Source organism: Solanum lycopersicum, chromosome 9 (assembly GCF_036512215.1).
Source record: "Solanum lycopersicum chromosome 9, SLM_r2.1".
NCBI classification, from domain to species: domain Eukaryota; kingdom Viridiplantae; phylum Streptophyta; class Magnoliopsida; order Solanales; family Solanaceae; genus Solanum; species Solanum lycopersicum.
The window spans coordinates 63,063,163-63,082,473 of NC_090808.1; the positions used below are offsets into that span (position 1 = coordinate 63,063,163).

The following is a 19,311-nucleotide window of genomic DNA, read 5'->3' on the forward strand; positions in this document are numbered from 1 at the left end:
TTACTATATATTATTTGAATGAACATAATATTTGGATAGTTACTACGAAAAGATAGCATAAAAGATGAAATGTGATTATTAAAGAATAAAATAATGATAAATACTGAGAAGAAAATATTAAGGTACGATGAGTTGTTTCATCGTTGTGAAGATATGATATCTACACCTACTGAACATCAAAAGTTAGATCATGAGAGGAGGATTGTTCAAGTCCAAATAAACAGACTTTTACTCACTCCAACAATCGTTTTCTGACGTTAAATTTAAACGATATGATATAATGAAATTTAAGTAACAATCAAAACAAACATTATATTTAAACACCATAATATACGATACAACCGATAACTACCATCAAGAAAATGGATGGCCATCATGAAGCCAAGTTCTAAGAATCTTCAAGCATGCGTAAATATTCATTCATACTTCATATGGAAACCTTTTCTTTAAATTATTTTTCAATCTTTCAAAGGGAGAAAGTTTCGACCAAATATAGAATTGTTACATCTTTTGAAATAAACGAAAAGTAATTTTGAGCAAATATAACTCCTATGGAGTGATTATACTTATTTTATTTTAAGAATATACAACAAAATATATCAACATCCCTTACTTCAATTATAATATATTTTAATTGATCATCTGAACATAGATTATTAAAAATATTTTTATTAGACACTTCAATTTAAAATTGTTGGAAAAATTACATATTTCTTTAGAGAATTTTTTTTTATATTTATGATCTTCTAAACAATAGAAAAAATATTTATTTAAACTTAAGTTCGTGGTCTTCTAAGAATCAAGAAGATTGATGGCCATCGTGAAGCCATGTTGTGATAAATCCCATGCTTTAATTATTCTCTTTATCTTAATTTAATTGTCTTAATTCAAGTTGGTATGAATATTAAAATTTAGATATTTAAAAGCTTGAAAGTCAAAATGGAGGAACTTTGCTTCTGAAGCATTTAATTATTTTTTTCCGAAAATAATAAACATGGTTCATGATCACTTATAGGTAGTTAGATTAATATTCTTACAGTTTCATATTAATCGATCATTTTTTTTAAATATATTAAAAAATCATATTTAAGAAAATAATATTATTAATTTACCTATTAATTTCTTTTTTAATTTTTTTATAAACAAATATTATCACTTTTTTTAAAAATTAATAATAAGATAATTATAAGAAATTTTAATTAATATTTTTTTAATTTAGTAAGACATAATATATATTATAATAGAAGTAATAGAATTGTATCTTGCTACAAATATTGTAGGGGTCTACACATCATATTGTCTCGAATATTCTTTGCTAGATTATTGTACTAATGACAATGAAATGATTGAGATAGTTAGCCAAACGTTTGTTGCCTAATATAATGTCTTCTAATTAATTGTTATTACAAACTTTGACAATTGTAACTTATATATTAATTAAAAAACACATCAATGTGATAGCAATTTCTAAAGTGCTGTTCTCGTTTAATTGGACATGTTTTAATTTATCTTTTTTCTTAAATTCAAAATCTACGTACTATAATGTCATTTTGCGGTGCTTAAATTATTAAAGAAAGTACTTTTGAGATATTCCACTTATTACTTTCATGTTATAATGTTATTTTCATTCATGTTTATTCGTTCAATATATTTAAAAAATAGGTTATTATCTATAATATCTTAAGAAAAAAGAATTCTTCCTAGTTTACCTTCAATATCACATCATTTCTCTAGACTTGAATGAATACATCACGTATAATATGAATATAGTGGAAAAAGATATTTCTTAAAGCATTATAAAGAAAATATAAAATTAGCTATTAAATTTATTGGTAATTTCTAATTAATTCATCGTTAAAATGCTTTTAGCTAATTAAATTGTACAATCTTTCACTAGTTTGTAGTTAAATAAAATTAGCTTGAAATTAATATTACTTGGCTATGAAGTTTGATATGTCCTTCATTTTTTTTTTGAGAGAAATTAATTAATTACCACACATCTATCTAGAAAAAAAAATATCCAGAGGCTTATCGCTTATCTTGAAAAAGAGTAAGAAAGAAAGACGGATAATTTTTTAAAAATAAGTATTATAGGATGTGTTGTGTGCAGTAAATGTAGTTGTTTATTCCTTAACTAGAGATCTGAGATTCAAGCATTGAATATGAAAAATTCTAAGTAAGGAGCTTTCCTCTTCGAGATTCTATACCGCGTAAATCTGAATTAGTCGAATCTCGGAATAAAATAAAATTAAAAAGAAGAAAAACATTAGACTGTTTTTTAACCTATTATTTTGGGGCTATGGATCATTGAACTTTTGATCCCTTAATTTTAATGGTTGAAATTCAATTGACGTTTTCCCAAAGATCTCCACACATCCAAACGAACTTGATTCTTATTCTTCTTCTTCTTCTTATACAATTAAAAGTACTTTAATTCTTGACGGCTTAAAAAGTGTGTCATTGATCTTGCGTTGTGCTAGTCATGTTAATCTTATTAGTTACAAATTTAATTTATTGATACGTACCGATCAAATATAAAAAAATATGTGTACGTTATTTGTGTAACTGAATAATTTATAGTATCAATTACTAATTAATTTATTAATTAAATTTTAACATATACACTATGTTAATGCTGTATGATCACGTAAAATTATGCATACGCCACTTGTCTTTCATGTAAGATCTCAAACGAAGATCTTGCCATTGTTTGTGTACATCAATTAAGTGTGACTATTTCTAGAAAACTCTAGGGAGACAATAGATCAATCCTTCTCATGTATAATATGTGGAACACAAATTGACTTGAAGTTAATGGCAATGACCCTCTTTGGAAAGAACCTTGTGGGGTGAGTCATACATGTGAAAGATAGTTATATGTCATTTCAAAAAAAAATAAAAATAAAAATCACAAGATAGTTAATTGTTGACAAACTTTAAACAAGAGCCTCTAGGCTCTAGTGCATCCCCACAAAGAGAGGGCAAAAGAAAAAAGAAAGGAAAAAGAATCAAAGCATCTTACTAAAAGGTTTATTCCAATTTATCAAAATAAAATAAAGTTTTGGCTTTTGTTTATATGATGAAACTTTTTTTCCCTTTCTTTTTATCTCTTATTCTGATTCTTCTCATATAGCCAAAAGGATAATCCAATGAGAACCTTTCATGCTTTACCTCAACTTACATGTACTTCTTGATCCTCAAAAAAATAAAAATAAAAATTGCATATCTTTGTCATTTAATAAAAGTACAATTTGCATGTTTGAGGGAATTTATTTTCATTTTCTTATAAATTTTTTAATAAATTCATAAATTAATTTTCGAGGTTGAGTCAAAATAGAAATATATATATTTTTTATTTTATATTAGCTACTTGTCTAGTGCTAAGCATGCGAGGTGTAAAGTATGTCACATTGTTTGAGAGTTACTTACATCATGCAGCGGTTGGAGACAGATATATCTAAGGGGTGTTGATCGATATTTTATTATTGAAAATTATATTATATGTAGTTAGGTAAAAATATATTTTTTATGTATAAATATTACATGTAAGGCTCGGGTTTTAATATTGTTTTATATATATTACAATTCTAGATTAAAATTTTAACTTCATCACTTTTCATGACCTCGCCCAATAGATTTAGTACATTTTTTTAATCGTCGTAGGAGTAGAGGATTTGATTTTTCCAAGGTTGAGGATTTGTTAGAATGTCTAGTACATATTGAATAATCCTCACGACATAATATAATTTTTGAAGTTGAATTAGATTATCATGAATATATTTTTTTTCCAAACTTGGACTAACCCCTATTATTTTGTTTGCGTGATGTTAAGCTTGTGTTAATATTGTAATTTTACACTTCATATGTCCAATCCACTTGTTGAGGGGTAAGAGGTGTTAAAATATCCAATAATAATTGACAAAATTAGCTCTTTTTTTTAATTTTCTAATATGTTTTTGAGCAATTTTTATCACATAAACTAATTATTGAAATTAAATTTGATTCAATATCCATTTACTTTAACATGATTTTCAAAAAAAAATAAAAATACACACTAGAGGGAAATAAATTAAAACTCACGCTTGCATATTTGGAAGAGATATATCTATCAAATATTCCCACTTGTTTGTCACTAATTTACTCTTACAATATTTTTAAAAAAAGAATTTAAGTGTGCTTTTATCAATATTTCTACTTTACTCCTACAATATTTTTTAAAAAGGAATTTAAATGTGCTTTTATCGATATTTTTATACCTTTGTAACTCCAATTTTTTTTTTTTTGGGTTCTTTCTTTAATCCATATATCTAAAAAAACTAGCATTATAAAGGAGAGAAGAATCTCTTTCCATTTTGTATGTTGAGCATGTGAAAAGTCATGTTATTCGGTGGGGAATAAAAAAAAGACATAATATATAAACGTTATTTTTAATTTGATTTTATTTGATATTAATATCTTAAAATCTTATATGTATAAATAGACGAACATTTAAATTTGTATATAATTAAACATGTATACACATGTGTCATCCTACATGGCTAACAATCTACATGTATTATGTCACACGTATAGTGTGTATGTCTACATGTTCAATTTATACAGATTTAAATATCTATTTAGACACATTCAAAATTAGATAACACAAATATCAGCTGAAGATGAACTAAATTACATATTTGTATATTATGGCAAAATAAAAACATGTACTCCGTCCGTCCGGTATTATTTGTAATAATTTCTATTTATAGAGTCAAATTATTAAAATTTTGACTAACATTTTAAGATGTATTTTTTCATCATATTAATATGCCAAAAATTGTAATTTATTTTACTTTTCATATAGTTTTAGAATATCTAATTTTTTTTGTTTATAATATAAAATTAATGTGATCTGATTTACCTTTAAAAATTAGTCAAATTGACTTTTGATAAGCACAACATGACAAATAATTTCTGACGGAGAAAGTATTAATCTTTGTTATTTTCAGAAAAAATTGACAAAAGAGTTAATTTTTTTCTTGAAAATTGTTAAAACAAATGCGATTATTTGGCAGTAATTTGGGGACAGATTAAAATACCTCCTAGGATCCGTTGATTGGTGTTCATCGATATCGAAGATGGATCTTTTGAATTAAAAAATAGAGTAGGTAATAAGGACGGTACGGTGCACTAAATAAAGAAGAATTAAGCCTAATTAATCTATTTATATAGTGTCATTTATTTTTTTTCACGAACAAAATTGTTTTTGTTGTTGTAACCTGTGATAATTTAATCACATGAAGTCAATTCTTATAGTTATACGTGGATTATTTAATTTGTATGGCTTCAGTGGTGGTGAGAATATTTTTTTATTTTTATAATACATATATTAGAAACATATATAAGTTAGTCTCGTAAATTAAAGCTTTTGAAAATATATAAATTAGTGATGAATATCATCGTTGAAGAAAATATTTTATTTATAAACTCAAAATTTTTATATGTTTCTATATTTTTTTTTTATAATTTATGTATATTGAAAATAATTAATAACATTTCTATTTATAAATTATAAATGTAAAAATTAAACTAAACTAAAACTAAAAACTAACTAACAAATCCTAATTAATAAATAAACAAATACCATAAATAACAAATTATTATTTCTAACAACCAGGCAACACATAACACATTAACAAATGAATGCAACAATTCCTTTGAAAAAATATATTTAATATGTATTCATATAATATACTCTAAATTCTTCTTGTCGAAGGAAGTAAAACAAATGCATAATTGCATCAAAGCTTAATTGTTCCATATATTATTCAATATTGGTAGCAACTTTTCGATTCGTTTATAATATAATTAAGAATACTGTATGCACAAATAATTTCAAAAAATTAGTTTGTTAATTAAGCTAAAGTTTCTTTTTTTTTTTAAGAGCCAAAAGTACTTTTGTCTAAAAAGTCAGAGCACAGGTAATTATGAATAAATAATCCAATCATTAAAAGATGATACTCTATCCTACTTAACCCTAAGAATGTATGTGAGAGTTTCTACTAAGAGTTTGGAGAGAATATATCTACTTTTATTTGTTGTGAAATTTTAGGGAATAAGACAGAGCATCTCTTTTTATAAAGTCTTAGTTACATTTTTAGCTAATTAAACAATAATTCTTCGTTACCTTTATACTAATTTTGTACTATTAATATAGTAATTATTATTTATTTCAATGATACTCTTATAGTATGTTAATGTTATGCCTGTGATGATTTGTGTGAAATATATTCAAACTAATTTTATATTATATCACATAAAATGACTGTGTTTAGTAATTTAATTTTATCTATGTTGAAGAACATAATGTCAGTCTAGACCTTACTAAAGACATGTTTATATGTTCATGTATTATATACCTAACTAAAATAAGGGTGAGAAACCAACAAGGGTGTAGTGAAATGACAAGTACTTCTTAATTAAGAGGTCTTGAATTTAAGTCGCCTTTGTTGGGAAACGATTTACTCTCAATATGAAATTTTTCGGCGTGAATCTGAATTTAGTCAAACTTTATGAGTATGAAGTTGCATTTGTTAGGGAGTGTTTTACTTTCATTTGTGAGATTTGGATTTAGTCGCTTTCAATGTGAGACTACGAATCTGAATTTAGTCAGACTCTAATGTATGTACCGGATTTCATGGGTACGAAGTTACATTTGTTAGGAAGCGGTTACTCTCAATGTGAAATCTGAATTTAATCATTCTCAATATGAGACTACAAATTTAAATTTAGTCAGACTCTAATGTACGTACTAAACACTGCATCTAAAAAAATTGTTAGAGAGTAACTTTTTATTGGTGATGCCTGTTTATCTTAAGACTTTCTATATTCTTTTACACAATGATGATAGTATTCTTTTTTTCCCTTTCTCCTATTATTTAATATTATAAATAAAATAACAATTTTGTATTTCGTTGAAGATAGTTCATATTTAAGTTGAATAAGGAATCGTTTGCATGTGCATAATGCGCTTGTTCGGTGGTTTCAATTTATTTAAATAGTAGCCATTTTTCGTGCCTCCCTTACTGTTGTGTGGCTAACTGCTCCCCGCACTCACCTTCGCGGCGGGGCCCTACTATAGCCTTTTCCACTCTACTCGTCTGCGAACCAACAATAGCGCTCCACTTTTTTGGTCCCATATATATGCCCACACTCACCAAACCACTTTTTAGTATATATAACGAATTGAGTCGGAGTTAGGTGGGGTTTACTATATCTAGAATTCGAAAACGTCAGGTGCATCAATATTAACTCCTGGATGCGAATTCAGGTTTCACAGGTGATTCATTTGGTTTGTACCAGCAACACAACATCACTCATATGCTCCTCATGATGCACTGTTAATTATATTTTAATTTCTGTCAGTTTCTCAAGATAGATATATCTATATACACATGATTTTTTTTTAAGTAAACAGATGCACGTGCAATCCACCTTGTAGGGTGGGTTCGCTTCTGGTTCATGGGTTCAGATGAATCTAGTAGCTTTTTTGTAGATCATGTATTTGTACTAAAAAATTAATTAAATATATATATATATATATATATATATATATATATATATATATATATATATATATATATATATATATATTTACACCCATGACAAAGTTAAATTAAAGAAAATTTAACACTCTCAAACTCTTTATCATGGCTTGCCGTCGAAATTAGCAAATGACCAATGTGTTACATCACTTCTTCAATTCGTGCGCCATTTATTTTTGTTTTTTTCTATAACTATATCCAATTGGTCCAAGTATTTTATCCAAGAAAATATGGAAAATGAAGAAGTTATCACAAATTTTTTTAAAACTGATCACTAATTGGTATGGATGAATATTATTTATTTTTGTTCTTGATTCAAAGTTTGTCATGCTTAAGATCCTGGTTGAGGTGAATTAACACTCATGAGTCTTGATCTTAGCATGTTTTTGTATTTATATAGATATTTTGAGTACATTGAGACTCGAACTCAATGTGTTTTCAGTTTATGTTATGTGGTATAATAGAGATTTTATAGATCAGCATATAGTTTCAAGTTATATTTTTAGGCTTATCAACTTCAATACGTATAAATTAAGTCTTTTCTCATTAGTTGAGATTCAAATTTCAAATCAATTATATATATATTTAGTATGTATATTCAAATAGAAATAATTGAGTATCTAAATTAAGATAGCACTCGATATATACCAATCCACCTAGTGTAGCCATGTTTACTTCATTATTTATGATTGAATTCTACGCATGCATATTTTTTTTGTTATAATAAAAGACAATGAAATATCATATTTCTAACTACTTTGGATAAAAATAGAATTATAAGAAATACTAATATTGTACGTCATCTACAATCATTTCCAAATTAAAACACAAAATTACGATTGTGGTACTATATTTTTCAAAGTTGATATGTAATTGTCTTATCTGAAATGCAACATGATAGTGATTCATACTTCGTGGTAAATAATTGTTTGTATTATATGTTTATATTAACTGATGAATGCACGTCATATGTACACAAATAGACATGACAATTATTGAATCATAGCTAATAAAATATACATTTATTTTGTTAAATCACTAAATTGTGATAAATTATGTCAGTGTGATGCAACATTGTTCTAGTTGATCTTTTTATAGGGATTTAGATTAATTATTGAGGTCCCCATTTTTACGTAAGATTTCATTAGTAATATTTTCTCGAACGTTAATTTTGACTTATATTATTAACGCTTACTCGATGCATGTAAATATTTATTGTGGTTCATTTATAATTGAATCTTTGGCATGCATATATACTCAAATAGAACATAAATGAATGTAATTATAAGTTAACTGATATTAATTGTCCCCCTTTTTTAGAATACAAAATGAATTTTGTGGTAATTTGACTAATTACAACTTATTTTTGTCAAAATTAATGAGAGTGAAAAATATTTATATCCCAATTTTACTGCAAATATTAACAGTAGACGTAATTCTTGTGTCATGTTTGTTTTCCTTGAGAATTTTTCTCATGACTTCAACTATGTAAACGTTTTTACGTTGTAATATTCTATGACATTTTATCCTTATCAATTAAGGTATTTGACTTAAAGTTTTAAATATTATTTATCCTTTTAACTTATGTTAATTTGATACTACGTGTATTATTCCATGCATGTGGTATGTGGAGTCAAAATTTTATTAAGGAGTGTCAGTATAATATATAAGAAAATATAATAAAACATCTATAAATTATTATAAGTGGAATCATGAAATTCTATTATTTTATAGAGATATTATTTAATTGATAAATTATTATTTAATAACTGAAAGAATGATTTGAAATTTTGTAAAGGTTAATTTTGCTTATATCATAATCATCGTGTCTTACTAATTTATGCATCATATTTATTGATTTTACATTTTTAAAAATTATTATACATAAATTACAATGAAAAAATCAAAATCATTATATCTTATTAATTTCAACTATGTGATGTTGTGATGATAAAAACTTTCAAGATGTATTATCGAACAAATTTTATCATAGGATATTGCAATGGATCCACCAAAGATCAATATTTTCGATGCTATCAATTTTGCAATTTTTGTTTCGAGAACAAATGTCCAACAAGAGACAATAGCAAATTGTTTTTGATATTATAAAATTCGTTCGGAGGGATACAATCTCAGAGAATTTGAATGAACCTACTTGCGAAAACATCATGATTGATGATCTCTGTTACCACAATAAAATGGATGCCAATAACCTCTTGGATTATTCAGATGAAAGTGATATATGTTCAGAAGTTCATAGCTTAGACGAAATGATAGATACCATCGGAAAAATAATGTTTAATTATGATGAATGAAGATGATACTATACATTAGGAACCAATTACACATAAGGTAACACTTATCACATCTAGAACTCATCACAATTTTATGGTGGAGTTCGAAAAGATAACACCAGAGCTCTTGGATGCAATAAGAAAAGTTAGAGATGAGCTTCACTTAGATTTAAATTTTAAGAAAAAATCAAACACAATAAAATCATATTTCACTAAATTGTCTTAAATATATTTGTACTTTTAAATAATTATTAATTTACGATAATAATGGGACCATATGTTTATATAAAGGTCTTCTGAAAAATATATTATCTTATTATTTTATTAAAATTGGTGATTTTTTTCCTTAGCTCAAGTCCGGATCAGAGAAAAATATTATTTTAGAGAGATTATTAATTACCGAGTATTTATTTATAGAGGTTTTACTGAAGTCACACATTTTTTAAAAAAAAAAGGAGAATCGTTTTTTTTTAAATTATTGAGAATCAAAATATAATATTTATATATATAAAAAAATTATTTAGCTAGACGGTGTAATTGTTTGTGTCAATTAATCATTCATTAATTAAATGTTTTCTACATTAATTTAAAATTTATTTAAGGTTATATACATAATCTTTCAAGAATTTATTATATAATCTACCTCAATTTTCAATAATTACTAGTTTTTTATAATCACATAAAATGTATGCTTATAAAAGATTTTACTCTCTTTCATTCTAAATTGTGAAAATAAATATTTTTATATTGATCGTTATTTTTTGACACTAGAAAATTACATTTTATTATAAAAAAAATATTAGTTTGACTCGTTTGTTTTGTTATTGAACGTCCGTAACTTGTATATAAGCTATATTATTATTTCCTACTCTTTTTTTCAAAATAATATTAACATGTAAATGATTTTTATCTAATTAATAAATAAATAATTGTTATTATTGTTGCTCTTTCACCGCACTTCCACATTTATTTGAATTCACATAATTAAGTTGTAGGTAAGTTTTACCATTCATATAACTCGTGACTTTACTATTAGTTTTTTTATTAAAAAAATATTGAGAGCCGACAGGTAAGGAAGAAAAGTTCTAATGGAAGACCCCATCCAGTGTACCGAATTTTATTGACAAGGTAAAAGTTCAAAAAATAAATATATCGAATTACTAAAAATAAAATAATACGCATAAAAGTGTATGTTATTTAATAATTTAATATAAATATCAAATAGAGATATAAATATTAATACTAGTATTTATTGAAAGAGATTTACTTGTATTTACTTCTTTAATGACCTAATTATGCATGTAGAAGGATTATATCATTAATTAGTACAGATAGATTAAGTAACTCTGACAATTTATCTCAAAATGCCAAATTCGACTAGTAATAATAACGCATATAGTTTTTAAATTTATTTGTGAGGTAATTAATTTGAGTATGACTTTTCATATTGTAGAGTTATTATACACAATTAAGATCATCAAATATTATTCATAATATTTTCCCTTAATTTGGATTAATAAAATCAACCATTTTGCTATACATTTAAATTACCAACAACTTATATTTTGTACAGCCATGTTAATTAAATTGAGAATGTCTCATTTTGTCCTTCCATTTTATTATTTGTTTGTTTTCTAGTTTCAATAACCTTATTATGTTTTGTTCTTATTATATGACTTAAAAAATGACTATTTTAGTATTAAATATTCCTTTTTATCATTTTGCTTTATTTTTAGTTCATCTATTAACTCAACTCTTTTTATGTTCGCAAATTCACATATTTTTATTTTAAAATCATAAAAAATAAGATTCAAAAAGAATATCTTTTTAGTCTCAGTATTAAATTAAAATTATACAAATAAATTGAAATAACATAAATATATTTTTACGTCTATTGTATCAATCTTTTTTATGTTTATAAGGTAAGTATATCGTCTAAGACTAGGTACACATTATTCTCTTTTGACTTCCGCTTATTGCGATAAAATTAAAAAACTCAAATTTGACAATTTGCCAGGGTGCTACATGGCCCACTTACCCCCCACGGACTTCCCACCCCAAAATCTCTTTGTAAAAGCCTCCAAAGAAGCCTTCTAAATACCCACCAAACCCCAAAATCTCTCTCTAAATACATTACTGTTGCAACAATTTAGACTATTCAAACACAACAAATTTTCAGCTGCCTCCCCAAAAATACTGGAAACTTTCACTCCCCGCATAAAATTCAACTCAAGATGCCGCCGGCAGCCGGCGTTGTTGCGAATTCCGATCGAGTTTCATTTGGTAATTCTATGGTTATCCCTACTCCCGGTGCTCCGGTAATCCAACCAGCTCCAATGACGTCAGACACATACGCTAAGGATGCAATTATAGCGTGGTTCAGAGGTGAATTCGCCGCTGCAAATGCGATTATTGATGCGCTTTGTAATCATATCACTCAGCTGGAAGGCGACCGATCGGAGTACGAACCGGTTTTCTCCGCAATACATCGACGGAGATTGAATTGGATCCCGATTCTTCAGATGCAGAAGTATTACTCGATTGCTGATGTTACGCTTGAACTCCGTAAACTCGCTGCTAGGAAAGTGAGTGATAGAGTCGAGGTCGCCGACGTGAAACAGAGTGAAGTAGTGAAGGAATCGTTTAATGAGAAGATCAATTGTCACGATGAAGACACGGAAAATGCAGGCGGTGAGGTGGTGGATGTAGATTCAGTTAGAGAGGATTCAAATGGATCGCCGGAAAGTGAGATCACGGATACAGGTAAATATTTTAATTATTTTTTTAAAATTATATTAATATTTATTTTTAAATCTTAGAGCCAAGATTCAAGTCCATAAAACAAATAATTAAACGGTGTTTCAATAATCAATAATTTAAAAATTATAAAGAATATTCCTGTATTTCTAAATCTTATATGTAAAATTTTTACTCTGTTTTTCTTCTTATAAATCTCTTGAAAGTGACTTTTCTGTGCTTGTTCTCATACAAATATTTATATTTCTTTGCCATTTATGTCTTTTTTTTAAATATTTGATATTTATGGTTTAATGTGTTCAGGCGATTGTATCTTATTGTTTTATTATTATTATTTTAATCCGTTCGTGATAAAAATCATTTATATTTTATTCGTGAAATTTGATTGAATATATTCTTATAAAACTAAGAGAGGTTAAGTCTTAGCGCAGTATAGGACCCATCTATGAGGCTGATGTTTGCAACAATTTTTTTTTTTGAATTTGGATTTTTATTTAAATATTATTGTATTATTATTTTATCACAACTCAAATTACGTTTTAACCGAGTGTCATTCTTGTAAAATTTCACAAAAATAAAATGTACCGTCAGCTTAGAAACAGAATAGAGAGTATAGTTTCAAAAATAATTTCAAAAGTTATCTTTTTAATGATCTTGAAATTAATTGGAAATTTTGACTTTTTCAGACGTGTTTTAAATGTTTTTATTAGAAAAAGATATTGGTATTAAAAAATATTTTATGTTGTTTCATAGGAAAAAGGTAAAAACTTTATTTTTTAAAATATTATATTATGAAATCGGAGTTAACAGAGAAAATTATTAAATATGTTGATTCTTTCCCGTTGAATCTGACTATTGGGTTTCCATCTCAATCTAATTCATATGGGGGAAAATATCTTATTCTTGAATTTTAAATTATGGAAATTTCTTCTTTTTCCTCAAATTCAGCCAGTCAATATTTGAAGCCTACAAATTTAATTAATATAAATTCGTGCCAAGTATTAAAAAAAGAAAAAAAACTCTCTTGCCGAAGGTTTTTTCTTCTGATGGATAGAATTTTTGTTTCCCCAAAAGCATTGAAAATTCTCTTCTCTTCTCTGTTTAAATAAAGAAATAAGTTTTTCTTTTCAAGCCACCCAATTTGGTGTGATGAAATTCAAGTGAAAGTTGACCACTTCCTTTACAAAAAGAAGACCAAATTATGACTTTTTCAGCTTTACCTTATCGTAAAATCAAATACTTTTTCCGTTTTATTTTATGTGATAATATTTAATTAGATATGGAGTTTAAAAAATATTGAAATTATCCTTCAAAAAAGTAAATTCATTTTTCTCTCCTCATAAATGTACTAGCTACTATTTTTAAAATTAAGTGAGACCAACCAAAGTAAAAAAAAAATTATACCTTCAAATACTTACATATAAGGAAATATAATATCTTTTTGGAATTGATCAAAAAGAAAATAGCAAAAGTATTTTTTCTTTGGAATTGAAAATGAAAACTTTAGTTAAATGCTGTTTGATTTCCCAATGTTTTCTATAGGAAAAAAGTTTTGACAAAACCAATGTGGTGGAAAAGGGGGTGTTGTAATTTTAGGTGTTATTAGGTGCAGCAGAGAATCAGAATTCAGAAACACAGTGAGTTTCACTGTACCAATAAAAAGTACAGTATTTGACTTGATATAAGTTTATTGTTTGATACTCCCTCTTTTCTACTTATTCAATTTTGAATTGACGCACTTATTAAAAAAATAATTAATAATATAATAAACTTATCATTGTATTTCTATTAATTATAAAGTAGATAAAATTTTTTATATTTTTCAAAGTAATTGGTCATTTAATTATGAATATAATAGATATAAAAAGTTATACTTTCTTAATTTATCAAAATGAATAAGTAATTAGGTATAAATATAAAAAAAAGTGAACAAATAATTAGAAATAGAGATAGTACTAAATTTCAAGTATTTTTAATTATAAAAATATAATAATTTTTTTGAGTGGAAAAAAATGTATAATATATATTTAGACGAAGGAGTAATAAAATTTATATAAGAGAAGGCGGCTCTGTTAAATAAATGCCTCGAAGTAGGTATCAGAGACAGAATTGACTCATTAAATTGTTCTTACTTTATTTAGCTGTGATCTCAAATGTGTGATGTTTTTGACGAACGAGCTTTATTGGCTTTAGAGTTTGGCTAACCTAATTCATTAGGTTGGAATTAATTCAAGTTCGCTTTGTGAAAATAATATTAGCTATACTTTCCTCATTTTAGTTTATGTAGCAGCCTAATTAAATAAATAGGCAGCCGTTTTAGAAAAAACAAATGATTCTTTGAGTTTTTAATAAGAAATTCTGTAGGACCATAAAAGTATATCATCATTGAAGAGCTTTCATTCGATAAAGCAAGTGGGCTGAGCTACTTCCATTTCAAGCTGTGTCATAGTTCGACTTGATTTGAAAAAACGATACATGATCAATAAAATGATTGAGAACAACGAAATGGTGATTTTCATGTGTGAAAGCTGTTCACTAGTGAGAATATATTTTCTATTTATAGACGTAAGATCAATAAAAAAAAAAAAAGGTATCGAGGAAAAAATCTAAAATCACCCAGTTGTCTTTGGGGGACTGTTTGATTTTGGTTCACTTTTTGTGTGATCCAATAATTTTTGGGGTTTGGGCCAAGGCACTTGTTGTAGTATTCCGTATTCATTTGGTAGGTTTATAGTGTGGGCCACCTGCCTTGTCTCTCTTTCCTCTCCAAGTGTTAGTGCTGGCTGCTTTCATTTTCTTGTCGCAATGCTATAATGGAATTTTTGGACTTAAATTAGACATATATTAATATTATAAAAAGATTTTGTTGCTTAGTATATGCCTTTAAAAACGAATATGCTCATTAATATTAGCAACACATGGATGGATACCTTTTATACAACATGATCATGTTGCTAACCAAATTATCAATCTACTAGTTCACCTTTAAAAACTATCAGAGAAGTGGGAGTTGATTATAGTTTCTTTAAGTTATTAAATTTTAAATTAATAGTTTATATAGATTTGATAAGTTATTTAAAGACAACTATAAAATTCGAATCAAAATTACTGAGTTCGGCACTTATAAACCGTATCGTTGCTCTCTATCTTTTTGTGTGTTATTAATGGTGGTTAGGTGAACACTAATGGAATTGGAACTGTAACACTTGTTTGGTATCATTATGTGGGGACGTTTTGATTTTGCACTGTTCTTTTACAGTGGCTTAATGTTATAATATGTTGTCATTTCCATCAACATAAACGTGGTCAACTTTAACTAGATACATTTTATGCCATGGTAAAAGAGTATTGTCTTTTTCAGTTTTTCTGTTCTTTTTTTGGTAAGGGACGTAACTTTGCCCGTTTGCCAAGTTCAGCCAGGATTAACACTCTTTAACACCAATGCCTAATATTGTGTTTACAAGAAAAATATTTAACTCATAACCAGAGTAATATGTTTATAGATGATACTTATTAGTTGAAAATATGTGTTTTAGATGTATTAGCACTTATATTGTTGGGTTATAAGGGTACTAAGGTCTACGTTTTGGAAAATTTATGTTTTAATACACTTAACAACTTTGTTAAAGATTGTCTGCAAAAAAACTACTAACTCAGAATGAGTAACAATGGTCATGTCAAATTGTCAATGGACACGTGAAATTGCTTTCATATATGCACCATCAAGGTCTCTTCTTATTGCCAAGACATATGATCAAGCATGTTACAGTGATCCGTTACTTCAACTAACTAGCTAGTGGAATTTTACTTGCATCATTGTGGATAGAGAATATACACATTTTTTAATTGCTTACTTTTATTTGATAGGATCTCAAGAAGTACAGCATTTCGTGGATTCTGATGAATTTTGCACAAACCATGAAAACTGCGAGGCGAGGCATGAACAGATGAAGATGACAAAGGGTTTTGTATCAAAGGAACCAGTCAAAGGACATATGGCGAGTCCTCCATTTCCTTGTTACTTTACATCCATTTTGGTAGGATATAAATGTTGTGAAGATCTTAAATTTCCCTACATTGTTTCTGGCAGGTGAATGTTGTGAGAGGTCTCAAGTTATTCGAAGACGTTTTTACTCCAAATGAAATCTCTAGATTAGATGACCTTGTGAATGAACTTCGAGTTGCTGGTCAAAATGGTGAACTCTCAGGTGGATCCTGTGATTCGTGACGCTTTTATAGTTATTGTTGTTTCCTTTTTGGGGCGAAGTTATGAGATAGTAAAAGGACACCTTCTGTAGGTTTGCTGGAGCAGGTTTGAGCATTTGTTTATTCTTTATGACTAATTGCAGCTGCCTTAAAATCATTGTTTGTGACTTGGTGCTTGAGGTTGATACCTAACTTTGTTTTCACTTAAACTTCTCTTTTGCTTATAATCTGATGAATCAAACAAGCACCAAAAAACATCAACTAAAATTAAACTTTCTTCTACTTTTTTGGTAGCCTTGTCAAGTTTTGCGATACCAGCAATGCCAATTCTGATGAACTATTTACTTCTCCAATATGTGATCTTGGATAAGTTCCTGATTGATCTGTGACTCTGTTTCAGGTGAAACTTTTATTCTGTACAACCAGCAGGTGAAGGGCAGCAAAAGAGAGCTAATTCAGCTTGGTGCACCAATTTTTGAGCATGTAAAAGAGGACGCCACATGTCAAAAGAGTAAGAAAAAACGCATCTTAATACATAACACTTGTTGTTGCTATTTGTGGTATACAAAACTTGACCATTGTATACCCCCAATTCTCCTCAACTTTAATCTCCAGTTCTTATTCTTTCATACCTATCATAACTTGGAAAAATGCCAACTTTCAGGTCACAATGAGCCCATTCCAGCCCTTCTGCAAGGTGTCATAAACCACCTGATTCAGTGGCATCTAATATCAGAGAGTAGAAGGCCTAACAGCTGCATCATCAACTTTTTTGATGAGGTATTTGCATTTATTCTAGAATTATGTTGGCCTGCAACATTTTTATCAGTATAGAAATGAAGCCTAAATGCTTGTCTGCTGCCTATTTTAGGGGGAGTTTTCACAGCCTTTCCTGAAACCACCTCACTTGGAACAGCCAGTGTCCACCCTTGTCCTAGCTGACTCAATGATGGCATTTGGGCGAACACTTGTATGCGACAGTGAAGGGAACTACAAAGGCTCTCTCATGCTTTCTCTAAAAGAAGGGTATGTTTTTCATTTCTTTTAGGTGTTTTACATTGATGAAGCTTTTGATCTGTAGTTCAGATGGGTTCAGTAGTTACAATCTTATTTTAGAAATGAATAGACTTTGGCAGAGTTTCAGCCATAACATGAAGTCTTTTCTTCAATGTTTGTTGAAGTTCAATTTGATGATCGTCCCTATAAAACAAATGACTATTCTTATGGTTGGTTTTTTGCTACCTGTTGTTTAATATTTGCAGGTCTCTTTTGGTCATGAGGGGAAACAGTGCTGATATGGCCAGACATGCTATGTGCTCATCTCCTAACAAGAGAGTTACGATTACATTCTTCAAAGTCAGAACAGAGATGGGAACCAACTTTTCAGAAGCTGCTCCTCTGACTAGAGCCATGACCATATGGCAACCTGGTGTTCCAACACAATATGCAACTGCAAATAGAGCACACAATGGTTATGAGCCAATGGATATGGTCCCCAAATGGGGAGGTGTTGTTCGATCTCCAATGGTTATGCTGGCACCACTGCGTCCAGTAGTTATGAATCCCCGGAGGGCTCCTCGTGGTGGTACTGGTGTATTTCTTCCATGGAATGGTGGATCCAGAAAACCTGCAAAGCATCTTCCACCGCGTGCTCAAAGAGGACGGTTCCTTGCACTACCTCCCCCTGGTGACTCGCCTAAATCAGAGACCGCTTCAGAACCAAGTTTGGATCTTGATGGCAAATCACCATAGATTCTCTAGTTTGAAGTCTTTAAATACCCTTTGTAGCTGAAGGGGCTTTCTCCTACTGTGTACAATGAGTGAGCATGAATTCGCTTTCTTTTTTCTTATGGGTTTTCAAAGGTTTTCCTTCTCTTTTTATTTACGTAGAGACTAGGCGTTGGCTACTATACCTGTTCACCTATGTGATAGGCTTTAGAGATAACTGAGCTTAGGTAAATGGAGTGTATATTAGCCAAACAACAGGCTGAATTTTGTATTAAAGTTTTCGTTTTTACACCAGTCTCTTTTAAGGTTCATTTAGGTAATTAACTATGTTTTGTTTTTGTGGTTATCTGGAATTCATCATAGACTGATTCAGCCTCAACATCCCAACTTTATAAAGACATGTTCACTTTATAAATGAAGAACTGGACATAACTATCTTGATTCAAACTAAAAAAACTAGAAAGAATGAAAACTAGCACAATTGAACTAAAACTAACTGCATTATCGACTGATTCAGCCTTCTTGGTTCTATGTTTTCAAGTTATAAAACTTTCATTACCTTCTGAACAAAATACTTGGTCTTTAAGTTATCATTTCCCAGTTCATACGTTGTAATTATATTTGGTTTTCATGCTTCCTGAACCAAATTCCATCTTTATTGATCGATTCACCCTCAGCATATAGAACTTTGGTGATTACAAAGGCATCTCCAGTATATGCAAAGTGAGATCTGGTTTAAACTT

General features: G+C 28.4%; 1 protein-coding gene across 1 annotated transcript; it reads left to right on the forward strand.

The window, feature by feature from the left end:
• The first annotated feature begins 11,966 nt into the window (after positions 1-11,966).
• LOC101267646 (RNA demethylase ALKBH10B) lies at positions 11,967-18,857 on the forward strand. Its single transcript, XM_004247440.5, has 7 exons — positions 11,967-12,640; positions 16,502-16,632; positions 16,725-16,842; positions 17,241-17,351; positions 17,505-17,620; positions 17,712-17,866; positions 18,103-18,857. Exons 1-7 carry the CDS (start codon positions 12,112-12,114, stop codon positions 18,590-18,592), a joined length of 1,650 nt encoding a protein of 549 aa, XP_004247488.1. The 5' UTR covers positions 11,967-12,111; the 3' UTR covers positions 18,593-18,857.
• Positions 18,858-19,311: the final 454 nt, after the last annotated feature.